At 31.6% G+C, this 22,919-nt stretch overlaps 1 protein-coding gene across 1 annotated transcript; it reads left to right on the plus strand.

The window, feature by feature from the left end:
- The first annotated feature begins 16,304 nt into the window (after window positions 1–16,304).
- LOC145609070 (phosphate transporter PHO1 homolog 1-like) lies at window positions 16,305–22,919 on the plus strand. The gene is made up of 14 exons (XM_081664666.1): window positions 16,305–16,674; window positions 16,769–17,063; window positions 17,478–17,886; window positions 18,023–18,071; window positions 18,180–18,251; window positions 18,949–19,078; window positions 20,260–20,383; window positions 20,485–20,734; window positions 20,924–21,028; window positions 21,123–21,167; window positions 21,258–21,410; window positions 21,511–21,789; window positions 21,953–22,089; window positions 22,184–22,919. Exons 1-14 carry the CDS (start codon window positions 16,447–16,449, stop codon window positions 22,272–22,274), a joined length of 2,367 nt encoding a protein of 788 aa, XP_081520792.1. The 5' UTR covers window positions 16,305–16,446; the 3' UTR covers window positions 22,275–22,919.

The raw sequence follows: 22,919 nt of genomic DNA on the forward strand, positions 1-22,919 counted from the left end.
TGACTCAAAGCACACCCTAGTCTCGAGTCAGCACTCAGGGAATTTGAACAACCTAAATTGGAAACAATTCTGGAAGCATATGGGCACTCTAAAACAGAAAACTTTCATGTGGAAATTTTTTAAAAATGCCTTACCTGTTGGGAGTGAAAGGAAAAAGAGAGGTTTGGGTGATAAGCACCACTGTCTGTTGTGTTGTGACAGTGAAGATTAGAATTGTTCACATATTGAAACTCTTGAACATTTGTTTAGGGACTGTCCTTTTGCCAGTCATGTTTGGAAAGGCTGCCAACTAGGGATTGATGTAGCTTTCTAGCAGAGTATCCTGATTGCTGAATGGATTCAAAATTGGCAAAGAATGCTTAGTAGAAAGGATGAGAGCATATATGGAGAGAAGCTACTTACTTTTCTTAGCAGGTTTGGAAAGCATTTGGGAAGCTAGAAATCAGAGAATTTTCAAGAACACGAAGCCTAATCCATGGTCTGTTATCAAGAGAATGGAGAGTAGAGTAGTCATGCCTCTCAAGAAGCTGGCTGCCAGTGAGGATTGTAGTGTCACCTCAGTTTCTCAGCATTATGATGGCCCCCCGGGTTTTAACTCTTTCTGCAGGAACACTCAGCAGCATAATCATGGTGAGCATAATCATGGTTAGATTCTGATTGCTGGAACAGGAACTTGCAGAACTGTCAAGCTGGAAGTGCATAAAGGAAGATGGAAAGGGAAGCAGAGAAGATGGTACTGGGTTTTGAAGACTGATGATAAAGTACTGGAAGAGTGGGAAGTGTTTTCTTACCAGGGTTATGATTCTTACCAGGGACATGGTTCTAGCAGTCTGCTTGCAGCTATTAACAGAGGACTTTTGGCTGCTCTGAAGGAAAATTTCTGGCATTTACATATCTGTTGCCAGGAGAAGCAGGTTGCTAAGTGGCTGCAAGGCCATTTTGCAGGATGCCGGGAAGATAAAGTGATGCTTCATAAAATTAATACTCTATTGCCTAATTTTCATTGTTTGTCTGTAGGTACTCTTAATTATGGGGTTTGAGACCCTTTGTACTAGCTGTCAAAAAAAAAATAATAATAAATAAAATAAAAATCTTGCATATATTACAAGTTATGAACATTCTTTTGTAACCTTAGACAAGCCGTTTAAATTTCTTTATCCACAACCATTGTATCATACATCGATCTTTTATAGGCCATCAAATATATTAGTTAGCTATTATTATTTAAACAAATATTTTTGTTGCAATTAGTAAGTTCTACTAATTAATAACATAATTATTTCTCAAGATGTAGTATAAAAATGGGTCAAAAGTTCATTCTTGGTACATACTCATATACATCGCAAATGAACTTTCCACAAGTCTTGCACTTTGACACGAGTTTCTTTCAGTTTGAGAGCATCACTGATTCACTAATTTCCAGCTTAATTTCCGGGACCAAAATTTCATTGTCAATGAAATTTATTGGGTAATTTTGGCTTGCACTTTAAATCGATACCTTAAGATTTTGAGAAAAATTAAGTAAATTATTGCATGGCATATTTTTAACCAATCAATATTGCACATGTATATCTCAGATCAACCGCTCACATGATTATTCAACACATTAATAAAGAATGGAGGGAACATTAAGTTATCTTATCAAATTTTGTTAAAATTACTTTATATAATTATATTCAATCTGTTGTAGGTAGAATTCATAGAAAGTACTACGTATAATATATTGACAATCAAAATACTTGGTTTAAGTAACATACTATAATACTTTCTATAATGAATAGGCCATAAGTTTTGAAGGCTCTAAAATGTTAGAAAGAATTTTTTTTTTTCATAATACAAATTGGCAATTAAAAAACTTAGTTAATTATGTTTTTTTCTTTTAAATTGACATAATGTTTTGACTTCAACATTATTCGCAATTTCGCATGTTATCCTTTATTGCCCTTTGTCATTCATACATAATGAAAAAATAATATGATTTCAACTTTTTATCATACTTCTTGTTTGATAACAATGATCAAATACTTCGTATACTATTAGTAGTTTAAGTATATGCATTGATAGCGCGAGTACGTACACCTTAGGAATTCTCCTCATGATGAGGGTGTCCTAATGTTATTTCTTCTTACCTTAAAAAAAACATATACAACGATAACGTGATTAAAATGTGTCAACTTATAAGAAACAGTTAGTTGAACTACTTGTTACTAATAATAATGTTTGTATGATGGGATGTAGCATTTTTGGAATTGAAACATTTTTTTTAAGCCTTTAACTTTCTTATAAAGGAGAAAAAGTAAGCCTCTCAAGGCCAAAAACAAAAGTAAAAAAATAGGTTAATGATATTATCTGAGAATGTTTTATTTGATACTTCGTATATTTTATGATGCTTGACTGCATTTTTGGTGTGTAGCAAAATATCAAAAGCAAATGGCTAAGATGCGATCATCTACATCTATACTTTACATCTTATGTTCATTTTATTTTTGCAATTATAGGCCATGTCTAATTATAACCCTACTTTATAAAGCAATAATTTCGTCAAAAAATATGGCTATAATCTCAAAGTTGTTGAAATTTGGTCCTATCAATATATAGTTCAAATCAATTCAAAGTAGGGAAAAAATATAAAGTTGCACGTTAAAAGAAATCAATCCTAGCAAAGTTTTAACTGTTAATTTGTATCATATAGATGAAACTTTTGAATCCAATTATTTGAGTCAAAGCTTTGTAGAGTAATAGTTATGACAACTTGGATTTCAGTGGAGTAAACTCAATTTATGTTCATCACCAGGCCAGCTAGCTAAATTTATACTTGCAAAGACTGTATGATCAACTTGGAAATGATAATTCTCTTATTACACTACTTGTTGATCATCTTGCATTGAATGTGCGATTGCGCGCATATGTAGAGAGTGTGTATGTGTATGTGGTTATGTGAATATGTAAATAGATAATATTGGAAACCCGATGCATAAAGGTAGAAAACAGGTAGTATAGGGTTCGTTTGGCATCACTGTGGTTTTCTGTTTTTTGGTTTTTTGTTTTCCAAAATCATATGATATATGTAATATAATGAAAAAAAATTAGTCAAATTTATTAAGAACATGATAATTTTGAAAACTGACAATAGAAAAGTGGAAACATCTTTTTCTTGTTTCCTGTTTTTGGTTTTTTGTTTTCAAAAAATCTGAAAACTGAAAATAAAAAACGAGGCCAAACAAGACCATAGATTGCGGTTTCAATTCAAGTCAAGTTAATATGCGGATGTTTTATATATCATGTATGTTGTTAGCGACAAATAGAGCTCTATATGCAAAATTTCGTGAGAAACAACTCTTTTATGATTATTTATTATAATAATACGCGGTACTTCTTCCATTCAAACTTCATAGCTATTCAATAATATAAATTAATTAAATCAAATATATGACAACTAAATTAAGCAAAAACAAGTAATGAGAACGGAAATTATGATCTCAAGACGTACCGTACTATACCATACCGGTCAAAAAATGCTAAACAATACGAGCTTAAAACCTAAAATAGGCCACGAATACATAAGAACAAACTTATGTACAACATTATAAATTTCAAAGCGACAAAAAGTGATTGTTATTAAGAGCATAAATGTCATTATATTATATATGCTATATGAATAAGCACTGAAATTCCTAATTGCATTATAAGTCCGGCCTGAACAAATTAGCTACCAAATTCCTAAGCATACTCAAAAGATAATTTTTAAAAAAAAATCTAAACTTAATCCCTTAACTCAAAACTAAACAAAATAAATCATATCATATCATATAATAACTAATATATAAAGCTAAACTTTTAGCCAGGCGACGAGACAGCGACACTTGGCGTTTCAACTTTTCGCCAAGTGTCGTGCCAAGTAGGATAGAGTTATATAGAATTCAATTTGTAGGATAAAAAAGGTAGTTTAGAATTATATTTTCAATCAAATTTGGATAGAATTTTAGGATAAAATTGTTAATTTAGAGTTTTATTTTTTATAAAGTACCAATATTTCATATGTACAAATTGAATTATAATTTTATTCAAAAAAAAAATAGATTATAACTCTCATAAATTATCATATAAATTTATTTTTTGTATCATAATATTTTTTTGGAGCGAAGGAATTAGTTCAAAATGTACCACATCCATGGTTTATAATATATTCTAATCAATTAAAATAATATACTTCACAATCTAATATAATTTTATTACTGTGTGTAGACCTGTCAATCAGGTCAGGTCACGAGTCATTTCAGATAGGGTCAAAAAAATATTTTTCACCAATATTATTATTATTTGTCATTACATGTCTACAAGTTTAAATCGTCACAAAAACACGTCAATTCCTAACTAATTTTGTATCAATGATATGTTTTAAAATTTGACATATAGATTAAAATATATCTTTAAATTTAATAAACAACCCGGGCATCGCACGGGCACAAAACTAGTAACAAGATTAAAATAAGGAAATAAATTCTAATAATCACTTTAAACAAAGAAAACCCTTTCAATTGAAAAGTAAAATTTGTAAAAAAAAATTCGAAAGATAGCAATTAAACTACTAAAGATCGAAAGTTCCAAAAAGGGTCAGATTTTCCATTATTATTCCGTATCGAGAACCAAATAAATTACAAATTTCAAGCATAAATTACTAAAGTTAGCTCTTAAACTTAGTGTTAACAATGTTAAGAAAGCAATCTAATTAGTGCATTTCAACCATTATCCTTATATTTAGGCTTTAAGTGCCAATATTTGTATACTAACTAGTATGCATGTATTGCAATCTATATATATTGCATTTCATGCATGGATAACACTCTCATGTGATGTCACCAACTCATCTTTAACGTAGCAATATTATGTCATGTTCTATTTAAATTTTTTCCTAGTAATTTATATATAATTATATAAATTCATACAGAGTATATACTCATCGCCTTACACGTCGAAAATGCATCAACTAATACATACGTTGCTTTATAAAATCTGTTTGCCAACTTCGATAGGCAGAGCTTATTAATTTATTGCTTAATTAAGTCTTTGTTTAATTGTTATTTTCTAATTGCTTCTTCGTTCTTTCTTTATATGGACATTAGATAAAGGATGATAGGAGTAATAATATCTTTTTAATGAAAATGATACTATTTTGGTTGAAAGTAGTACTCCTATATGTTATTCCATTATTTGAGATTTTCAATCTAATAAAAGATTGTCAAATTGCATGTGAGGAAAATAAATAGCTCAGTTGGTTAGTGTCTCCTTTATGAGTCCAGATTGTCCTGAGATCGAATTGAATTGCTTTAGATGTGAAACAAGTTTGCAATTCATCAATTTCACGCACTTCACAATTCAAGAACAAGCTAAGCAAAGCAAGCAACCAATCAAAGAAGGAATTTAAATACGTAAGATATTGAGACAAAGTTTGTTATCGTGGAAAACCCGAGAAATGTAGAATTCAAATGCCGCACTTGCAATTGCGCGCCGCGCATCATATTTTCAAGCAAGGGATTGACATTTTCTCCACACCAATCCTAACACAAATTTCACCCTTAACGTGTATGTTAAGATCACCTTGATTCCACCAACTTAATTGTCAAGGTTTCTTCTTACTAGAAAATAACAAAAAACACTAAAGATTGTCAAATCATTTGATCAAACAATCTTAATGGTTAGGTACAATATATACTTTTATTAGCCTGTTTGATGAGATTTTGTACTCATTTTTTTTTGTTTTTTAAGAGAACATACAAGTTTATTGCCTTAATAAACAAAATCTGTTTATTAAATGACATCACTGTAAATAATTTCAGACTAGTAAAAATAATTTCAGTTTAGTAAAAATAAGGTAAAATGAACAGGGCTTTATAGCACGTTCGAGTTTGTGGTTACATACATCGTATAATTTCAAATGGTAAAGTACTAAAACAATACGGTAATTATAATTTACATTAAATTCATTTCACCCAAAATCATTGAAGAAGTAGCTCCTCAATATTCTTGAAATTTTTTAAATACACCTGAACAAAATGCACACAAGATGTTTTTTTTTTCTTCATTTAATACTTCGTATTAGGAAAAATTGACAAAAATAATCCCAACTTTCGTCCATTCACTCAAAATAATCCCAACTATGAAATATTTTTAAATAATCCGAACTTTGGGGGTCATTCGCTTTTAAAAGACTCAACCGATCATCCAACCTATTATAATAGGTTATAGGACACGTGTCACCACGTGATTGTTTGGATTGTTTAAAAATAATCGATAATTGGGATTATTTTGAGCGAACAACCAAAAGTTGGATGGGATTATTTTTGTCAATTTTTCCTTAATATTATTTGCTCTTTTAAAAATATCAAAAGGAGCAAAATAAGTACCCTTAGCTTGGCCCCATGGTACACTTACAACTATGTGCACCCGGTGTATATAATAGTTAACCGGTAAATATTTATTCTCTTCTTCAATATGACAATATCAGAGAATTTACATTACACGTGCATAAGAACAAGAGGGTGCAACACCACTTTTAATTCATTGCAAATCTCTTAATAAAGACAAGGTCAAAAGAGATAGTAATGGTTTAAGAAAATGTTCTGCAATAAAAATTCACTATATATACATCTTATCAACCACGTATGTTCTTTTGATCTCTTATTCTCCTCATCTTAGTAGAGATTGAAGAGATCGAAGATTGGGAATATTTTACCATTATTGTGCATGCATGCATCAGTACCCCCACTCATCTCATAAAACCAATTTGTTTCCCTAATATTTCATGTCTATACCTTAATTATGCATTTATGCTAATCTTTTTCATTTTAATTTCAAGCTCCTTCTCAAACATTCTAGAAAACAAACAAAGATGCGAATTAATTTTTAGGGATTCTATGATAAAACATAATTTTAAACGGTTTCATCCCTACATAATTCAATTAGTAACTTATTGTACAAGAATCATTCGCGTTACCTACTCTTTTCATTTTAGGTTTATCGAATGTCACTGATGAGACTTAACAAGAAGAAACCAGGAATCTAGGATTATGTATTGTTTGTTCCTTGATTATATCACAATCTATAAGTTTAGAATTGTACTGTATATGGTGAATTGGTAAACTAATTATTATAGATCGAATTAATGACCATGGAATTATTTCATGCTTACACTTAATTTATATTATATAGAATTATATACGCCTAACTTATGTTTTTTTTAATTTAAAGAATCTAAACCCGTTTACTTACTGATAATCCAAATTAAATCTATGTTAAATTATTGGTAGGCTGATGTTAGATGCAAAGTTAGGGCATATCCTTAGGCAAAATCCTTTTCATGTACATAATTGTCTTATATTGTACTAGCAATGCAAGTAGCGAGAATCGATGGAACATAATAATGAAATATATACGATTATACGTAGTATATGAGTATGATTTAAAATAATGAATTAGCATATAACACTTTTTGTACTAAATCAGGATATGCCAAGCATAATTAATTGATAGTTACAAGTCAATTACCTTGCAATGAGACAATGTATGGGTTTTATCCAATTAAAAATGGATATTCTGGTTTATTTAAGTGATTTCAATTTATCAGTAACACTTATTTATATCTCTTAGAGGAATCGTAATCTAGAATCACATTCTTAAGAGCTATATTATTTCCTATATACTTTGGATAAATTGAATTGATTTGGCATCAACGTTCGATTATTCTTATTAGGATCCATTTTATTGGAAAGTCATACGATGATTCGTCTACTAAGAAGACCAATGACGTGACAAAGTTTATTGCTTTACACTTGTAAACTATTCATAGAGATGAGCACGTTTTTAGCTCAACTCGTTAAACAAACAAATAAATACAAATATTTTAGGCCTGTTTAAGCTTTACATATTCAATCGTAACTTGTTTAAACTTATTTACAGTAAGTTTAATTTGATCTTGAAATTAAATACCATAATAATGTTCAATTCTTTCATCAATCTTAAAAACAAAATTTTATAATTGTTACTATTTTTTATTGCAAATGTGATAATATATTATGAAGAAGTTCCAAGTAGGGGCAAACACACAAGCTAATAATAAGTAGAGTTTCACCAAGTGAGATGAGGCAAGAAAAGAAGATAAATGTACGTCCTTTTATCTTTACGTAGGACCTTTACCTTTTTTCCCTCAAAATTGGCTTTCTGTGTGGTTCAATTACCATGATCATACATACATACATGAATGTGCCCTTTTAGACGCCCTTTCAAATTCCATTGGCCTACTCTATGTTTCTACGTACATGCCCTTAAATTTTTAGTGATTCTTTTTTGCATTATTATTCCTCAAAATAAGAATTGGTGTTTATAGAGACTTATATTACTGACCACAATAAATTTTGTAGGTAATAATAACTTATCGACCACAATAAAAATAACAATTCTTGAAATGGCTCTAGTAGGTTATTGATTTAAAGGTCCAACTTAACTGATTGAAAACGGAGGAAGTATAAGTATTTGTATACATAAGAATTTGGATGAGCTACCTCCTATATTAATTACAACTCGAAATTGTAGTCATTCGACCTTTAAATGCTCCTTGCTACAAACTCAAAATACAAAGTTCAATAGTTTTAATTTAAAATTAATACTTCCTCCGTCTTTAAATTAGAAGTCTATTTCTTTTTTATTATGTGAGTAATAAATACTAGAAATAGGCTTCTAATAAAGGGACGGAGGGAGTATACTTTTTTCGACAATATAACAATATTAGTTTAGACATAATTATGACAATATGAAAATTCTTTTATATATGAAGAATTAAAATAACAAAAAAATAATGATTTTATTTTTTCTATTTCTATGGCTTGTGGCTTGTTTGAACCTTTACTTAATCTAATATTAACATCAATAGTGTTTTATATATATTATATTTACATCAATATATAGGCATTAGGGAAGATTAACCTCTTCCTCAAAAAAAAGTTTTTTTTAAAAAAAACTAAACCACATTTTATTTTCCTAAGTGATCCATTGGAATTTATATCAATTTTAATCCAAATTTTCAAATATAAGTCCTAGTTTATTAGCATGTACTGATGTACAAATATTATTAAAGAAAGCTAGGGAATTAAAAAATGATTTTATTAAATAAATTTCGAAAATTAAAAAAATGATTTTCGGAAATTAAGTAATTGATTTTTGGAAAATAAAAATTGAATTAAAAAAGGAAAATACTAAAAATAAGGTTTGACCAAGGTTTAAAAATAAATAAAAAATAGCCAATCATAATTAAGCATTTTCAGTGGCGGATCTTGGCCTAAAATATTATAGGGGCCAGGATTTTAATAATTTACTTCCTATTCATAATTGATCACTATACTCCAATATTTTACTACTTGTTCAAAATGTTCACTACATATAAGGTATTTAAGGTCATTAACTAATTAATTATAATAATTTACGGGGGGCCTGGCCCCGAATGGCCCCGGTGAAAGGTCCCCGGCCCTCTAAGCATACTCATGGTCATAATAATTAATAAAGATGACCATAGTAGAATTTTTGAAATAATACATATAAATAAATAAACTGATTTTGGGAAGGAGATCAGGGAAGATGTGGAATGCAAGTAGCTAGGGGCATCACATATATAAAATGCCATCCGACTCATAACATCATATGTCTGGCTTCTCAGTGGCTCCTTAGAATTTGCTCTAATGCTTGGAATATCCCTAATTTATTAACCCTTTTCACAAATTTGGATACGTATTATAAGCCTCATTAAATTGTTAATTACAAACCATTTAGATGAGTATTAATTTTAAGTACCTCAAATTGTAGATTATATATTATCAGTTGCTATCATGGGGATTCTTATGCCTTTAATTTTCTAAAAGGTTTAATTTTTTTTCTGAAACCCAATTCTAAGGCTATCTACATAAATTATACATATACTTTGTTAGTTTTAGTGCGTATGACAAATTTTCATGTTAGTTTATTAATTTTTTCTTATAAAGTTCTGAAAAAGAAAGAACAACACGCGCGACACCGTTCTCACTAGGGGAACTCCTATTGCATCTACTGTACAAGAATAGAATATAAACTAGAGTTTTTTTTTTTTTTTTTTTTTTTTTTTTGACAATAGCATAAACTAGAGTTATTACAAGGTATAATGTCCATACTATAGCTTATAAAATTACCAGCATTGGCTATCCAGTCAGCTGCTTGATTGCTTCACAATATATATGTCGAATGCTCCAATCCAAACGTTGGAACCGTTGAGAAGAAGTTGCATACATGTAATGATATGATCACCACCCATAAAACTGTAAACTGAGTTGATAACCATGAGATTGTCACCTTTAATATGGACGATTTTGATGCCTTGTTCAATTGCAAGTAGGATGCCCTTGTAGAAACGAACCGGATGACTCAACTATGAAAACTTTAATGTTGCTAGGTTCAAAGTGCACAATTTGAAGGATGTCATTGGTGTCACAAATAACGATTATCGTTGTTGCTGAATAATGTTGAATTGAACCGTTGAAATTGAGTTTAAATAGGTGGTGTCTCTTAGGCAACCAAGATAGAGTTTGTTGTGTGATGAATATGGAGATCCCACTATTCCCATAGGGTGAAATGTAACGATGAGAATTCTATTACGCCATTCATTGAGCGCAAATTGCACTCGATGGTAACTCTATAGTTCTTCGAAGATTCTTAGCGATAAATAGTTAACTTTCACTTTTTCCACATTCTTAGAACGTGTATAATTACGTTATCTTAGATAATTCAGAAAGGCTTCCTTAGATCAATGAAACAAATTGTAAGTCTAGCCATCTTGTGACAAGATGCATGTTCCAAATTTATTTCTCTCCCCGACTCATTTTGTTGGCTACAATAAATGCATCAACTGAAAGGAAATATATATATATATATTTTTTTTTTTTTTGAAGTAAAGGAAATATATTTCTCTTACAAATTAAAGTATATCACAAACTCTTATGCTATCATGGAAAATTTACAACAAAAGATTTGCAATTTCGGAGGAATGTCCACTTTTCAAGTCCAACGGTGAGGCCAATTGTTATCATTAAGGTTTAGATTATAAGCTAATCACATAGCTTAATTAATTGTAAAGTTTCCGATTAGGTTCATCCCCACACAAGAGTATCAAGTATCATCTATTACATTACTTGGGAGAGGGATTCCTTGACAATACTTTCTGGAATTAAAAATCAACTCCTAAGTTTGTGTCTGTCCTATACTCCTAAATATGACATCCGATTTGATGCTCTATAATGTTATACTTCCTCCGTTTTTATTTAGCTGACGCGTTTGATTTAGGCACATATATTAAGGAGAGGAGAAAAAGTGAGAGAGAATGAAAAAACAAGTGGGGTAACTTGTAAATATAAGGTAAAAAAGTTACCCCAAAAGGAAACGTATTAACTAAAAAAAACTTCCTAAAAAAGAATACGTGTCAACTAAAAAGAAACGGAGATAGTACAACGTACGTATTTAATTAGTAAATGCTTTGAATATGTTTGCTCTAGTTAGGCTGTTAGGGTGTTTGAGGGTGCAACATGTCCCCCAAATTAAAATTAGTATTGGGAGTGTCCCAAACTCATATTTGGAGGAGGGAAGTGAAATTTTAATACTCCGTATATAGCAACAAATTATAATGTATAGCAACAATATTTGCAGCGACCTTATTTTTATTTTTATTTTCATTTGAGGGAAAATCATAGAAATAGCATAAATTAAACAAGTCAAACGACACTTACAGAAATCAAGTAAAGACTACAAAGAACAGATTTCACATCAGAAACATATTTTTCCACTAACTTCTCTACTGAAATCAACTAAAGACTAAAGAGGGGATTTGGGGCGTACCATGAATATTTCCATTCATGGCAGCCCCAATTGATCTGGTTTTGGGGTTTTTTTTGGATTTTTGTGCAACGACCTTATTTTGTTGTAGCGAAAACCATGTTTTTTTTTTCATTTGAAATAAGCAAAAACCATGTATTGCAACAACTAAAAATTAGTCGTTGCAATTGCAATAAATGGGTTTTCTTGTAGTATATGCAGGATGTAATGTTTTTTTTTTTCCCTTCTTCTTTTCCTTGGACATACAATTTTAATGTGTTATTTATCATTGTTGATTAGCAACTTGATAATTAGAAATATTTTTAGTATATATAAAAAAAAATGAAACGGAGTACTCCCTCTATCCCTTTTTTTTGTCTCATTGCCATTTTTGGTTCAAAATTTGAAAACTTTGACCATAAATTACCGTTAATCTATAATAGATAATATAGTCATGAGTGGTCTTGTTAGGTTTCTCGAATTGTATACGTTATTACTATCACATTATTATAATTTTTACGAGTATGAAAAAAAGAATTAGACATTTAAAGACGCGTCTTGAAAACTGTGCATAGTCAAATTGAGCAAAATTTAGGGATAAAGGGTGTAATTGTTACTCCAATATGTAAGCTTATGGATTTGAAAACTGAGCTATGAATTTCATAATCACCTGAGGCCTAAAATTAGGCAACAATCTCAGCTCCCTACCCCATTTCATGAACCAAACATCATTTTCATTTGCCTAAATATGCATGTTTTCACACCTTATAACAACTTGAATTTTTTAAACTTGTTATCTACTCTAGCTCAAGTTCTAGTATTGAATAAGTTAATCAAAGGGAGTACTTTCAAGTTTCAAGTCCAAGTAAAGTCAATTTCCATTCGGCTTTGGAGTCATTCAGTTCCTAGTTAGTTTTAATTACGAATTTTGGGATTTTGAATAATGATCCTTGTTCGTTAAAACCTAATTAGGCATCGTCATTATTCTCATTAAAATTTTCTATATAGAACGAGATGGACAACAACAACGTAATCAAAGACTGATTGCGTTCCCAAAAGAATGATATTTCTTACATGAACCAAAAATATATCATGTGACCATACATGAAGATCACTTTCCTCCATTCACCTCTATCTAGTACGTCCTACAAACTCTTGCAAACTCATTTTCTTCATGCACTTTGTAACTTCATTCATTCAATTAAGTCATGTTTGATTATAATAAGTGGTCCTAGTGTTAAAAAGGGAATTACCCAATGTATACTTGAATAACAAGCATGTATACCTAATATAAAGGCTACAAATTACGATCCAATAATTACTTTTAGTTGGAAATCTGTTAGTGTTACATTTGGATTTCCTTACTCTAAGTGAAGTTAGAGATATTCTGGTAATTAACTGATTATATCCAACTATGACCTTAAAATAGTAAAGAAAAGAGGGTGGGGTTAGGAAAAATAAGGAGTAAAGTGCCAAAAAAAACTGAAGTTATTGATAATTTGACTAAAATTTCCAAATTAAGACAAATAATTAAACTTTAAGCAAAGTTTGAAAGACTAATGCATATATCATAAATGGACCATAAGTAGAAGTGCCAATGTCTGCGCAGGTGGGAAAAACAAAAAAAAAAAAAAAAAAAAAAAAAAAAAAAAAGGAGGCCATCAACCTTAGCTTATGTCAACATACTTGCATCACCACTTGCACACTTAGGCCTTGTTTTCATCGGATTATTTTCAGTTCGGTTTGGTTCAGTTCAACTCTAATAAGTTCAGTTCAGTTCATTTCATTTCAGTTCAGCTCCTAATTTCCTTCTCTCATAAAATATTCATTTCAGCTCATTTCAGTTCAGTTCAGTTCAGTTCAGTTCTAATAAGTTCAGTTCAGTTCAGTTCATTTTAATTCATTTCAGTTCAGTTCATTTTAGTTCAGTTCAGTTCAACTCATTTCAATCAATGAAAACATACCGTTAGACAAAATTACAGAGTATTGTGCAACCATCTCACAAGTTACAACCCCTCGAAACTACCAATTTTTTGAGGTTGATAATAAATTGTTTAATTTATAATACTTACATTTGATACATTATTAACATATAGTTTGAATAGTCGAATGGATATATCCATCTAGCCTATAGTGATTAGGCTTGCATAAGCCCCATGAGTTGCAGCGTCATAAATTTATAATGCCTATAGAAGTCAATTAAGTACACTATCCCCTAATTACTCTCAAATTATACATTGTTTGGGCATTAATTAACTTGGACATCGAAGGCTCTGCCTTGAGGACCACCCCAGGACTTAGGGTGTATCTAAAAAACATCTGTAATATAAATAAAGAACATGATAATTTTATGCAATGAACTTTATTTATATATACCCACTATAATTTAAAGACAAAATTCAAACAACATTTCACAATAACCAATGAGCAATATGTCACAAATAAAAGTACATTACACTGACAATCAAATAACATGGACATATGTTCTTCTCACTCTTTTTTAGTACAAATATGTTTTCTTCACTCTAGTATATACTCATTTCATTAATAGTATGTTCTTTTAACTCTATGTATATGTTCATTACATTTTAATAGTGTGTTCCTTTCACTATGTACCGTACAAACACTTACATGGGCCACTGATTGTTCATCTTGTAGATCCATCCACGATCTAGAGCCAAGACCCTTAGATGCTCACACTATAATCAAGACCCCGTGTTTTACCACGGAAACAAAGTACTACGTATACTATGGTATTTATATCAAACAAATCATACAACATAAGTCAAATACTGCCTCCGATTTTTTTTTTTTAAAGTTGTAATTTGGGGTATTATTTGTGAGATATAAAATATTTCAAAGCTGCAACTAAAAAAATCGAAGGTTGTAAAATAAATACAATTATATATAAAGGTTCCCAATGGATAATTAATTGGGTCCGTTGTATTTATAAATATAGAAGTCTTCTTCTTGAAAATCTAGTGGAGCTGAGATTAGGCTAGTCTAATTAGAAGAGCAATGAGGTCTCAAAACATACGCCCAAACGCCACCACTAGGAATTTGCATGCTCACCATTTCACCAAATTGCTCATGCACTCTACAGTCTACACTATCTTCTCTGTTCTTGAATCACAGCAAGTCTTAAAAGTACGTAATAAAGATGCATAGCAGTTTTTTGAATGGAAAAGGCAAGTTTAAGATCTCTATTATAAAAAATTATCATATACATTTTTTTGAAAAACAAAAGTATACATTGCGTGTATTTAGATGTAACGTTCATAACGTAACAGCCTCTATGTGGCCTGGAGCTCATTAGTACATCGATAATAAGGGGTATTTTTAGAAATTTAGTTGGAAAACAAACCAAAATCATCACACTGCTCTCATGTTTGCTAAATTGCATTCAAGGTTCAAGCCCTCATTGGTAACTAACATATTAAACTAATTATGCTACTAGCACCATATGCATGATTAGGAGGTGTGCTTAATGTGGAACTCGCTAATAGCTATTAATTTAAATATTTATAGAATTATTAGACCAATAGTGTAAATTGCAAAGGAAACAAAAAAGAAAACTTGTTTAGGGCTCTATATATCATGTGTTCTGCTGCTTCATTACTATAAATACTTCCTTTATTCCTTTAATAGAGCAATATGGGGAGGTTACTTCTCAAAGCACAGTTTTAAACTTTAGATTTTCGGAAAGATTTTATTAAAAAATAAAATAAAATCATATTGTAAAAGTATATCTCAATACGAGTCTAGCAAGACCTCATATAACTGTAAATTTTTTTCTTTTTACGTAAGCTTAATATTTGGTTAAAGAGTATAGTGCAAACGTTACACATCAATTCTCAATACTTTCTCTATCTTAATTCCCAACCACCTTTTCTTTTTCTCTATCTCTCTCTAAACCCATATGCATATTTATACTCCCAATTATTAGCTTTAAGGAATCTTTAACTTTCTTAATTCTCGTGCAAAATGAGAAATAAACATGTAATAAAGGGACAGATGGAGTACATGTTACCCCATGTATTTAGTAATCCATGTAAAAATCATTCTTTTTATAAATATTGCTTTGTACATGCAAATTCTCTAGTTAAAAAAAATAAATAAAAAAAAAAAAATAAAAAAAAAAAAAAAAAAAAAACTTTTTTTAAATAATCAACATGAATTAAAGGGGAAAACTTTATAATAAGGTAACATATTTTAAAATTAGGTAGGGTCCCAATATTATGACCATCGATTTCACCTTTTATCTCTGCCAAATCTCAATATAAGAGCATATAGCAGGGAAGAGGGTCACCATATCAGTTATATATTGGGAGTGGCCAAGGGCATTTTTCCGGCGTACCTTTGCCACACCCCTCTATTCTCTCTTTCTCTCTCCTCCTTCCCTAAACTACTAGCAATCTAGTGGAACAAAGAACATAGAATATCTTAGAATGTGCCTCTAGAGAATCACTTCCTTTCGCGCTGTTAAATACTCGGATTGTGTTCTTCTTTCAAACCCACTCCCTCTTACACATTCTCTCACGAATACTGAGTTAAGGCGAAAAGATGGTGAAGTTCTCTAAGCAGTTTGAGGCACAACGTGTGCCGGAGTGGAAAGATGCTTTCGTCGATTATGAGCAGCTAAAGAAGGAGCTTAAGAAGATTCAGTTCTTAAACTCTGATAAAAACTCTTCTAAACAACAAAATAAGGCTTCTTTTGCCTCTTCCTTGATTTCTTCCCTAGGGAAGTTCTCCTCATTTGGTCAGAAACATAGAGATCATGCCACAATTCATGTACTTCCCCTGTTTTTCCTCTGTTTTCGAGTATGTTACGTTTGTTATGTTGTGATTACTAAGAGTAATGACGTGAAATTTTGATGAGGTGCAGGTTCATAGGAAGCTAGCATCTTCGACGAGTAGGGGAGATATGTATGAGACTGAATTGCTGGAGCAATTCGCCGATGTTGAGGCTGCTGCTGAATTTTTCACTTGTTTGGATCGCCAACTCAACAAAGTGAACCAGTTTTATAGGGTTAAGGAGAAAGACTTTGTTGAGAAAGGAAATTCAGCTAAGAAGCAGCTTGATTTCTTGATTCAGGCGAAAAGCGAACTCAAGAGGAAGAAGGAAGCTTCTTCTCAGGATTCCAATGATGATCCCTCCATTTCAAGCCAACTTTCCTCTGGTAAGCACCAATCCCCTACTCTCATCTCAATGAAAGAAGAGATATTAATCATGTGCCACAAATACTTCGTAGATCAACAAACGCAAAAAAAGGCATTAGACAATATAATGTTTCTACGGCTTCTAAATAATAGGCCACATTTTACAACGAGTTGTTATTTTCAATACGCCACAGTTAGTCTTTACATTTTAAAAGAAGTTATTATTAGTTTGGACAGTATTAATTCACACTACTGTTATTAGAAACATTTAACTTGTACCCTAACCCAACTCATAATTTAAGGATTTTCAAGTGCTAATCTACACGAAATAAAGTTTTTCTGTCTTTTTTAAAATGCATAATAATGAGTCTTCTAAGGAATCAAATTAATCATGAATGACTAATGATATACATTTATTTTTATTAATACAACAGAGATAGAGTTAATTGAGAAAGCAGAGGAAACAGAGCAAGAACAGGGCCAAGAAACTTCCTCCATTGATGAAAATGAGAAAAATGACAATGAATCCCCAAAATCCGAAGAGACAGAAAAATCATTGCGACGAATCAAAAGAGATGACAGTGGTTCAAGGAGCTTCTCTAGTAGGGTTTTTAACTGCCAAGGGAAGAACTTAACCATTAACATTCCACTAACGACGCCATCTCGAACCTTCTCAGCTATAGGTTCCTTAGTTTGGGAAGACGTTTTAAATCACAATTCTACAAAGAAAGCCAATCCAAGAGGAATTCACATCAACAAAAGTAACCTACACCACGCAGAAAAGATGATTCGCGGCGCGTTTCTTGAGTTATATAAGGGTTTGAATTACCTTAAAACTTACAGGTAAAATTAACTCCTTCACATGGAAAATCATATCAGATCACCTAATTATCTCACGTAATATTCATGATTTGTTACACATGCAACATGCATACGTGAAGAAGATGAACTAATATTCCGAGATAATTGTGTTTTGCAGGAACTTAAACATGCTTGCATTTGTCAAAATCTTGAAAAAGTTTGACAAAGTAAGTGATTTTTCTTTTTAAAGATCTTTTTTTTTTTTTTTTTTTTTTTTATCAAAGCAAATTGTTTGTTTGTACGTATGAATAACCTTGGACGTTCTGTTATTTCAGGTAACTAACAAAGAAGTACTACCAATTTACCTCAAAGTGGTAGAAAACTCCTATTTCAACACCTCTGACTTGGTAAAAGTCTAACTCTTTCGCAAATACGTTTATTGTGTGTTTTACTATATATCTTACGTGGTATAACCAATAAACTTTCGATCTAACATAGAATAAAGTTATTTAATCAACTCTTCCAAAAGCCATTTTTTACGAGGTCGTGAATCACATATGTGACGCAGTAATTGTAAAGGAAAATATTTCATTTGAAAAACAAAAAATTCCTGATAGACTAGTAGACTTTGCATTAATCTAGGCTTCGCATTGTTTTGTCCCCGCATAAATTTGACTGATTGATGAAACATTTTTATCTTCTGAGGCAGCAAATAAATCTCAAGTCTTTCAAGAGACATTTTCAAGTGGACATCTAGCATAATAGTGAAACACCACACACAAGAATTTAGCCTTAGATTTTTATGCATAACGAAAAGATACGTTGGTATGACATTAGATAGAAATGACCTTACAAATCAACATATAGATTTTCCACTTATCGTACCATGCACTCTTCTAACACCACGTGACAATGTTACCCTCTCATAAAGAACTTCTTTACAACATGAGAAACAAAATCCTCATGTTCTTTTAAAACCTCGATATTAATTCTACTAACACAAAATTGTCTATGTTAAAATGTTAATGCAACATCAAAAATTTTGAGGAGAAACATTTATCATTAACTATAATCATTATTTATTTTTATTTATTTTTTAAACAGGTTATGCGATTATCCGATGAAGTTGAAGAGCTATTTGTTAAGCATTTTGCCAAAGATGATAAGAGAAAAGCCATGAAATACCTCAAGCCAAATCATCGCAAAGAATCCCATGCAGTAACCTTTTTCATAGGTGAATTTTCTTTAATTTCTGTTTGTGCATGTTTTTTTCTGTTTTCAACCAAAGTTCTCATCAATAATTTAGTAAAGCATGAAAGATAACATATTAAACTCATAAATGACTTATAAAATCTATCTTCTTTTTGACCACCTTTATGTTGAAAACTACTTGTTAGTTAAGTATTTTTTAACTACTCCCTCAATTCCTTATGATTGCAAAACGAGTGTATAGATGTTTTAAGTAAAGTTAAATGAACATAATGAATTATATACCATGTAACAACTAAAAGTGAACAGAGGAAGTATAATTTTAGAGAACGTAAAGAAAATAAACAACGCGGGCCCATTAGACCACTAAAGCATGATCAAAAGGGCCGTACTTGGGCCACTTTATATGGGTGTAATTAAAGGAAAAGGTAAGCAAAACGTAGGCCACTATAACTTAAGGACAAAAACATGATCTTGCTTGGTCTAAGCCCTGATTAAAAAAGGCCCAATAACAACCAATACACCACCAAAAAAAAAAAGGTTCAAATTTGATTGATTTGTGTAATATGCCAACCTAGTGTTTTATTTTGATGTTAAAACATGCTCATAACGGTTGTCTATTGGATGCATGTTGGACTTCCACCATACTTTGTGAATTCCATGAAGAAATGGAAAATCTTTTTGATTGGACTTATAATTTGCCAATTTTAGTACTGTAGATTTGTATTCAAAGATTTTTAAAGTTGTCATTATGTTAGATGGATTATGGAAAGAATACATAGTTAAGCATGCTTATAGGTTACTCGAGTTTGATTCAATCAAATCTCAAGATCTAATTCCACTCGACTCTATGATTGAGGCTAAAGATGTACTTCGTACTTCATATTAGTTTAGTGTTTATTATTCTACCCCGTATTAATTATGTTTTATATAATAACTTTCATTTTTTACATAAAGTAATTATTAAAGTCATGTAGATTTTATATAATCCAATAAAATCTTCCCGCTTCCTCGCCCCCCGCCCCCCCCCCCCCCCCCCCCATAATAATAATAATAATAATAATTAAAGGCAAATATATTACTTCTTTAGAGTAAAAATTGAAAGTTTGAAGAATGGCTTGACCCAATTAGAAGTCTTAATTTTAGATTTAATAAGATTTTAAAGATAATGCATTAACAGCACTTATTTATATTGTGCAAATCCAGGTCTGTTTACAGGATGCTTTATTGCACTTCTAGCTGGTTATGTCATCATGGCTCATCTAATGGGAATGTACTCTAAGCAATCAACTGACACTGTTTACATGGAAACTGTATATCCTGTCTTAAGGCAAGACACTCTCCATCCTTTCAAGTCTAATAATATTTCGAAACCTCGATTTTTCGAGCAAAATTCACTAACTGTTACAATTTCATTTACTGTGTTTTCAGTATGTTCAGTTTGTTGTTCTTGCACATCTTCTTGTACGGGTGCAATATCTTCACCTGGAAAAAGGCGCGAATAAATTACAGCTTCATCTTGGAGCTAGCTCCGACTAAGGAACTCAAATTTAGAGAAGCGTTTTTAATCAGTACTGCATCAATGACTGCTATTCTAGGGGTCTTATTCATTCACCTATCACTTGCATCCAAAGGATACTCCTCTACCCTAGCTCAGACCATCCCAGGCTTTCTCTTATTGGTAATTTACAAAATTTAACTGCCCGTTAATAAATGATGATAATGATAATGATTTATAATTAAACATTAGACATTGACATGAATCATTTTTCTTACAAAATCACACATATATCATTACAAGTATCACCATATTGGTGTTTTAAGGTAATTTATATTAACATTTTTTTGTGGTTTCTTTTTTATTTGGCAGTTTTTCGTGCTATTGTTGTTTTGCCCTTTCAACATTGTGTATCGATCAACTCGGTACAGATTCCTTCAAGCTATAAGGAATATAATTTTTTCACCTCTATATAAGGTACTTAAATCTCTCAACTTAACTAATTTTATACTAATACAAAAACAAGGCACTTTTCGGTATCTAATGTGGTCTGTTGGTGATTCATTTATAGGTTGTTATGCTAGACTTCTTCATGGCTGACCAACTCTGTAGCCAGGTAATTAATCCTCAAAATTACCAATCAACTTCAAGTATAATATGCTTATTATCATCAAATGACTAACAATAGAAGTGACAACTTCAACAGGTTCCTCTGCTCAGAAATCTCGAGTATGTAGCTTGCTACTACATCACAGGTAGTTACAAGACTCAGGATTATGGATACTGTGTGAGGACTTCACATTACAGAGATCTCGCATATGCCGTCTCCTTTCTACCATACTACTGGAGAGCAATGCAGGTAAAACAAGATAAAATACACTTCCTTATACCAAAAGAACAAATAAATTTTACCTGAATGAAAATAAGGCCAATGATTAGTACATAAAATTATTTTTCAGTGTGCAAGAAGGTGGTTCGACGAAGGGCAGGCTACACACCTAGTGAATCTAGGTAAATATGTGTCAGCTATGCTGGCAGCGGGAGCTAAGCTGGCATACGAAAAAGAGAAGTCGACAGGATACTTGTGCCTAGTTGTAGCCTTGTCAAGTGGTGCCACTATGTACCAATTGTACTGGGACTATGTAAAGGATTGGGGATTGCTACAATTTCATTCCAAAAATCCTTGGTTAAGGAATGAGTTAATGCTCCGCAAGAAGTTCATTTACTATTTCTCCATGGTATACATACTATCAACAAATCTATCATTATCTTTAGTAGGCTAAATTCTCGAATAAACGTACCATAGCCACAAACTAATCCCCTGAAGAACGAGTAACTTTCATACTATACGAGATTCAAATAGTTTAATTTTGACAAACAAATAATGGTAAATCTTTGCAGGTATTGAACCTGATATTAAGGTTGGCTTGGTTACAAACAGTTCTCCACCCGAATTTTGGGAATGTTGATTACAGAGTAATTGGGCTATTTTTAGCTGCCCTTGAAGTGATCAGAAGAGGACAATGGAATTTCTATAGGTAAAAACTCAAATCCCATCATTGTCAGTTCATGAAAAAGTGACTGACTAGTGAACTTTCAAGGTACTAATAGTATATATTCTCATCTTTTCAGATTAGAGAATGAGCATCTAAATAATGCCGGCAAATTTAGAGCAGTTAAACAGGTACCACTCCCTTTTCATGAAGTGGATGAGGAAGAATGATAATATTTTTTTCGAGGCGACAGCAATGACTGGAATGAAAGGAATACAGTTCTGAAGCCAGAGGATGGTGGTTTCAGGTCCTAATGTTTGTTCACACTGCACTTACAGGACGTGAATGCCACAAAGCATCAACTAAGTTCTTTTGTTCCCATAATCAAGTATATTCCTAGGAAAATACTTCATAAATGTGCATAAATTGATTCTTCGGATTTTGTTAATGAAAATTAAACTCGTGTATCTTAACGAGAGAGTTGCCTAATTATAACATTTGCAAATCACAATGGTATTTAGGGACTTCAATAAATTTGGAGTTTTTCAAGCATTAATGCCCTAATCCATGTAGTCGTGTTACTCGTGTAAGCATGGCACAATCGGAATCTTCAGGTGGTTTGGCAGGCAAAATCTGAAGGTGCTAATACATAAATAAAGGACATATGATTCAGGAACTGATGCTATATTCTTGGTTCCATTATGCAATTTACACTCCCACAAAACCCGGCCTAAAGTCTGGTTACAATAATTCTACTCCTGGGCTTATCTTATTGTCTCAGAGATTGTATCACTAAGATGCCAAATGCAATCAATCCAAGAAAGGCTAGTCACATAATTGTCAATTTGACAGTTCAGATCTTTATCAGCAGCAGC

This window comes from Chenopodium album, chromosome 1 (assembly GCF_948465745.1).
Source record: "Chenopodium album chromosome 1, dcCheAlbu1.1, whole genome shotgun sequence".
In the NCBI taxonomy this organism is placed as follows: Eukaryota; Viridiplantae; Streptophyta; class Magnoliopsida; order Caryophyllales; family Amaranthaceae; genus Chenopodium; species Chenopodium album.

Bases quoted from the DNA above. Each gene is read 5' to 3' on its own strand.
- LOC145609070 (XM_081664666.1), top strand. From the start codon at position 16,447: ATGGTGAAGTTCTCTAAGCAGTTTGAGGCACAACGTGTGCCGGAGTGG. The intron at 18,252-18,948 runs GTAAAAGTCTAA...TTTTTTAAACAG, and splicing joins ATTTCAACACCTCTGACTTG to GTTATGCGATTATCCGATGA. The intron at 20,735-20,923 runs GTAATTTACAAA...TTTATTTGGCAG, and splicing joins TCCCAGGCTTTCTCTTATTG to TTTTTCGTGCTATTGTTGTT.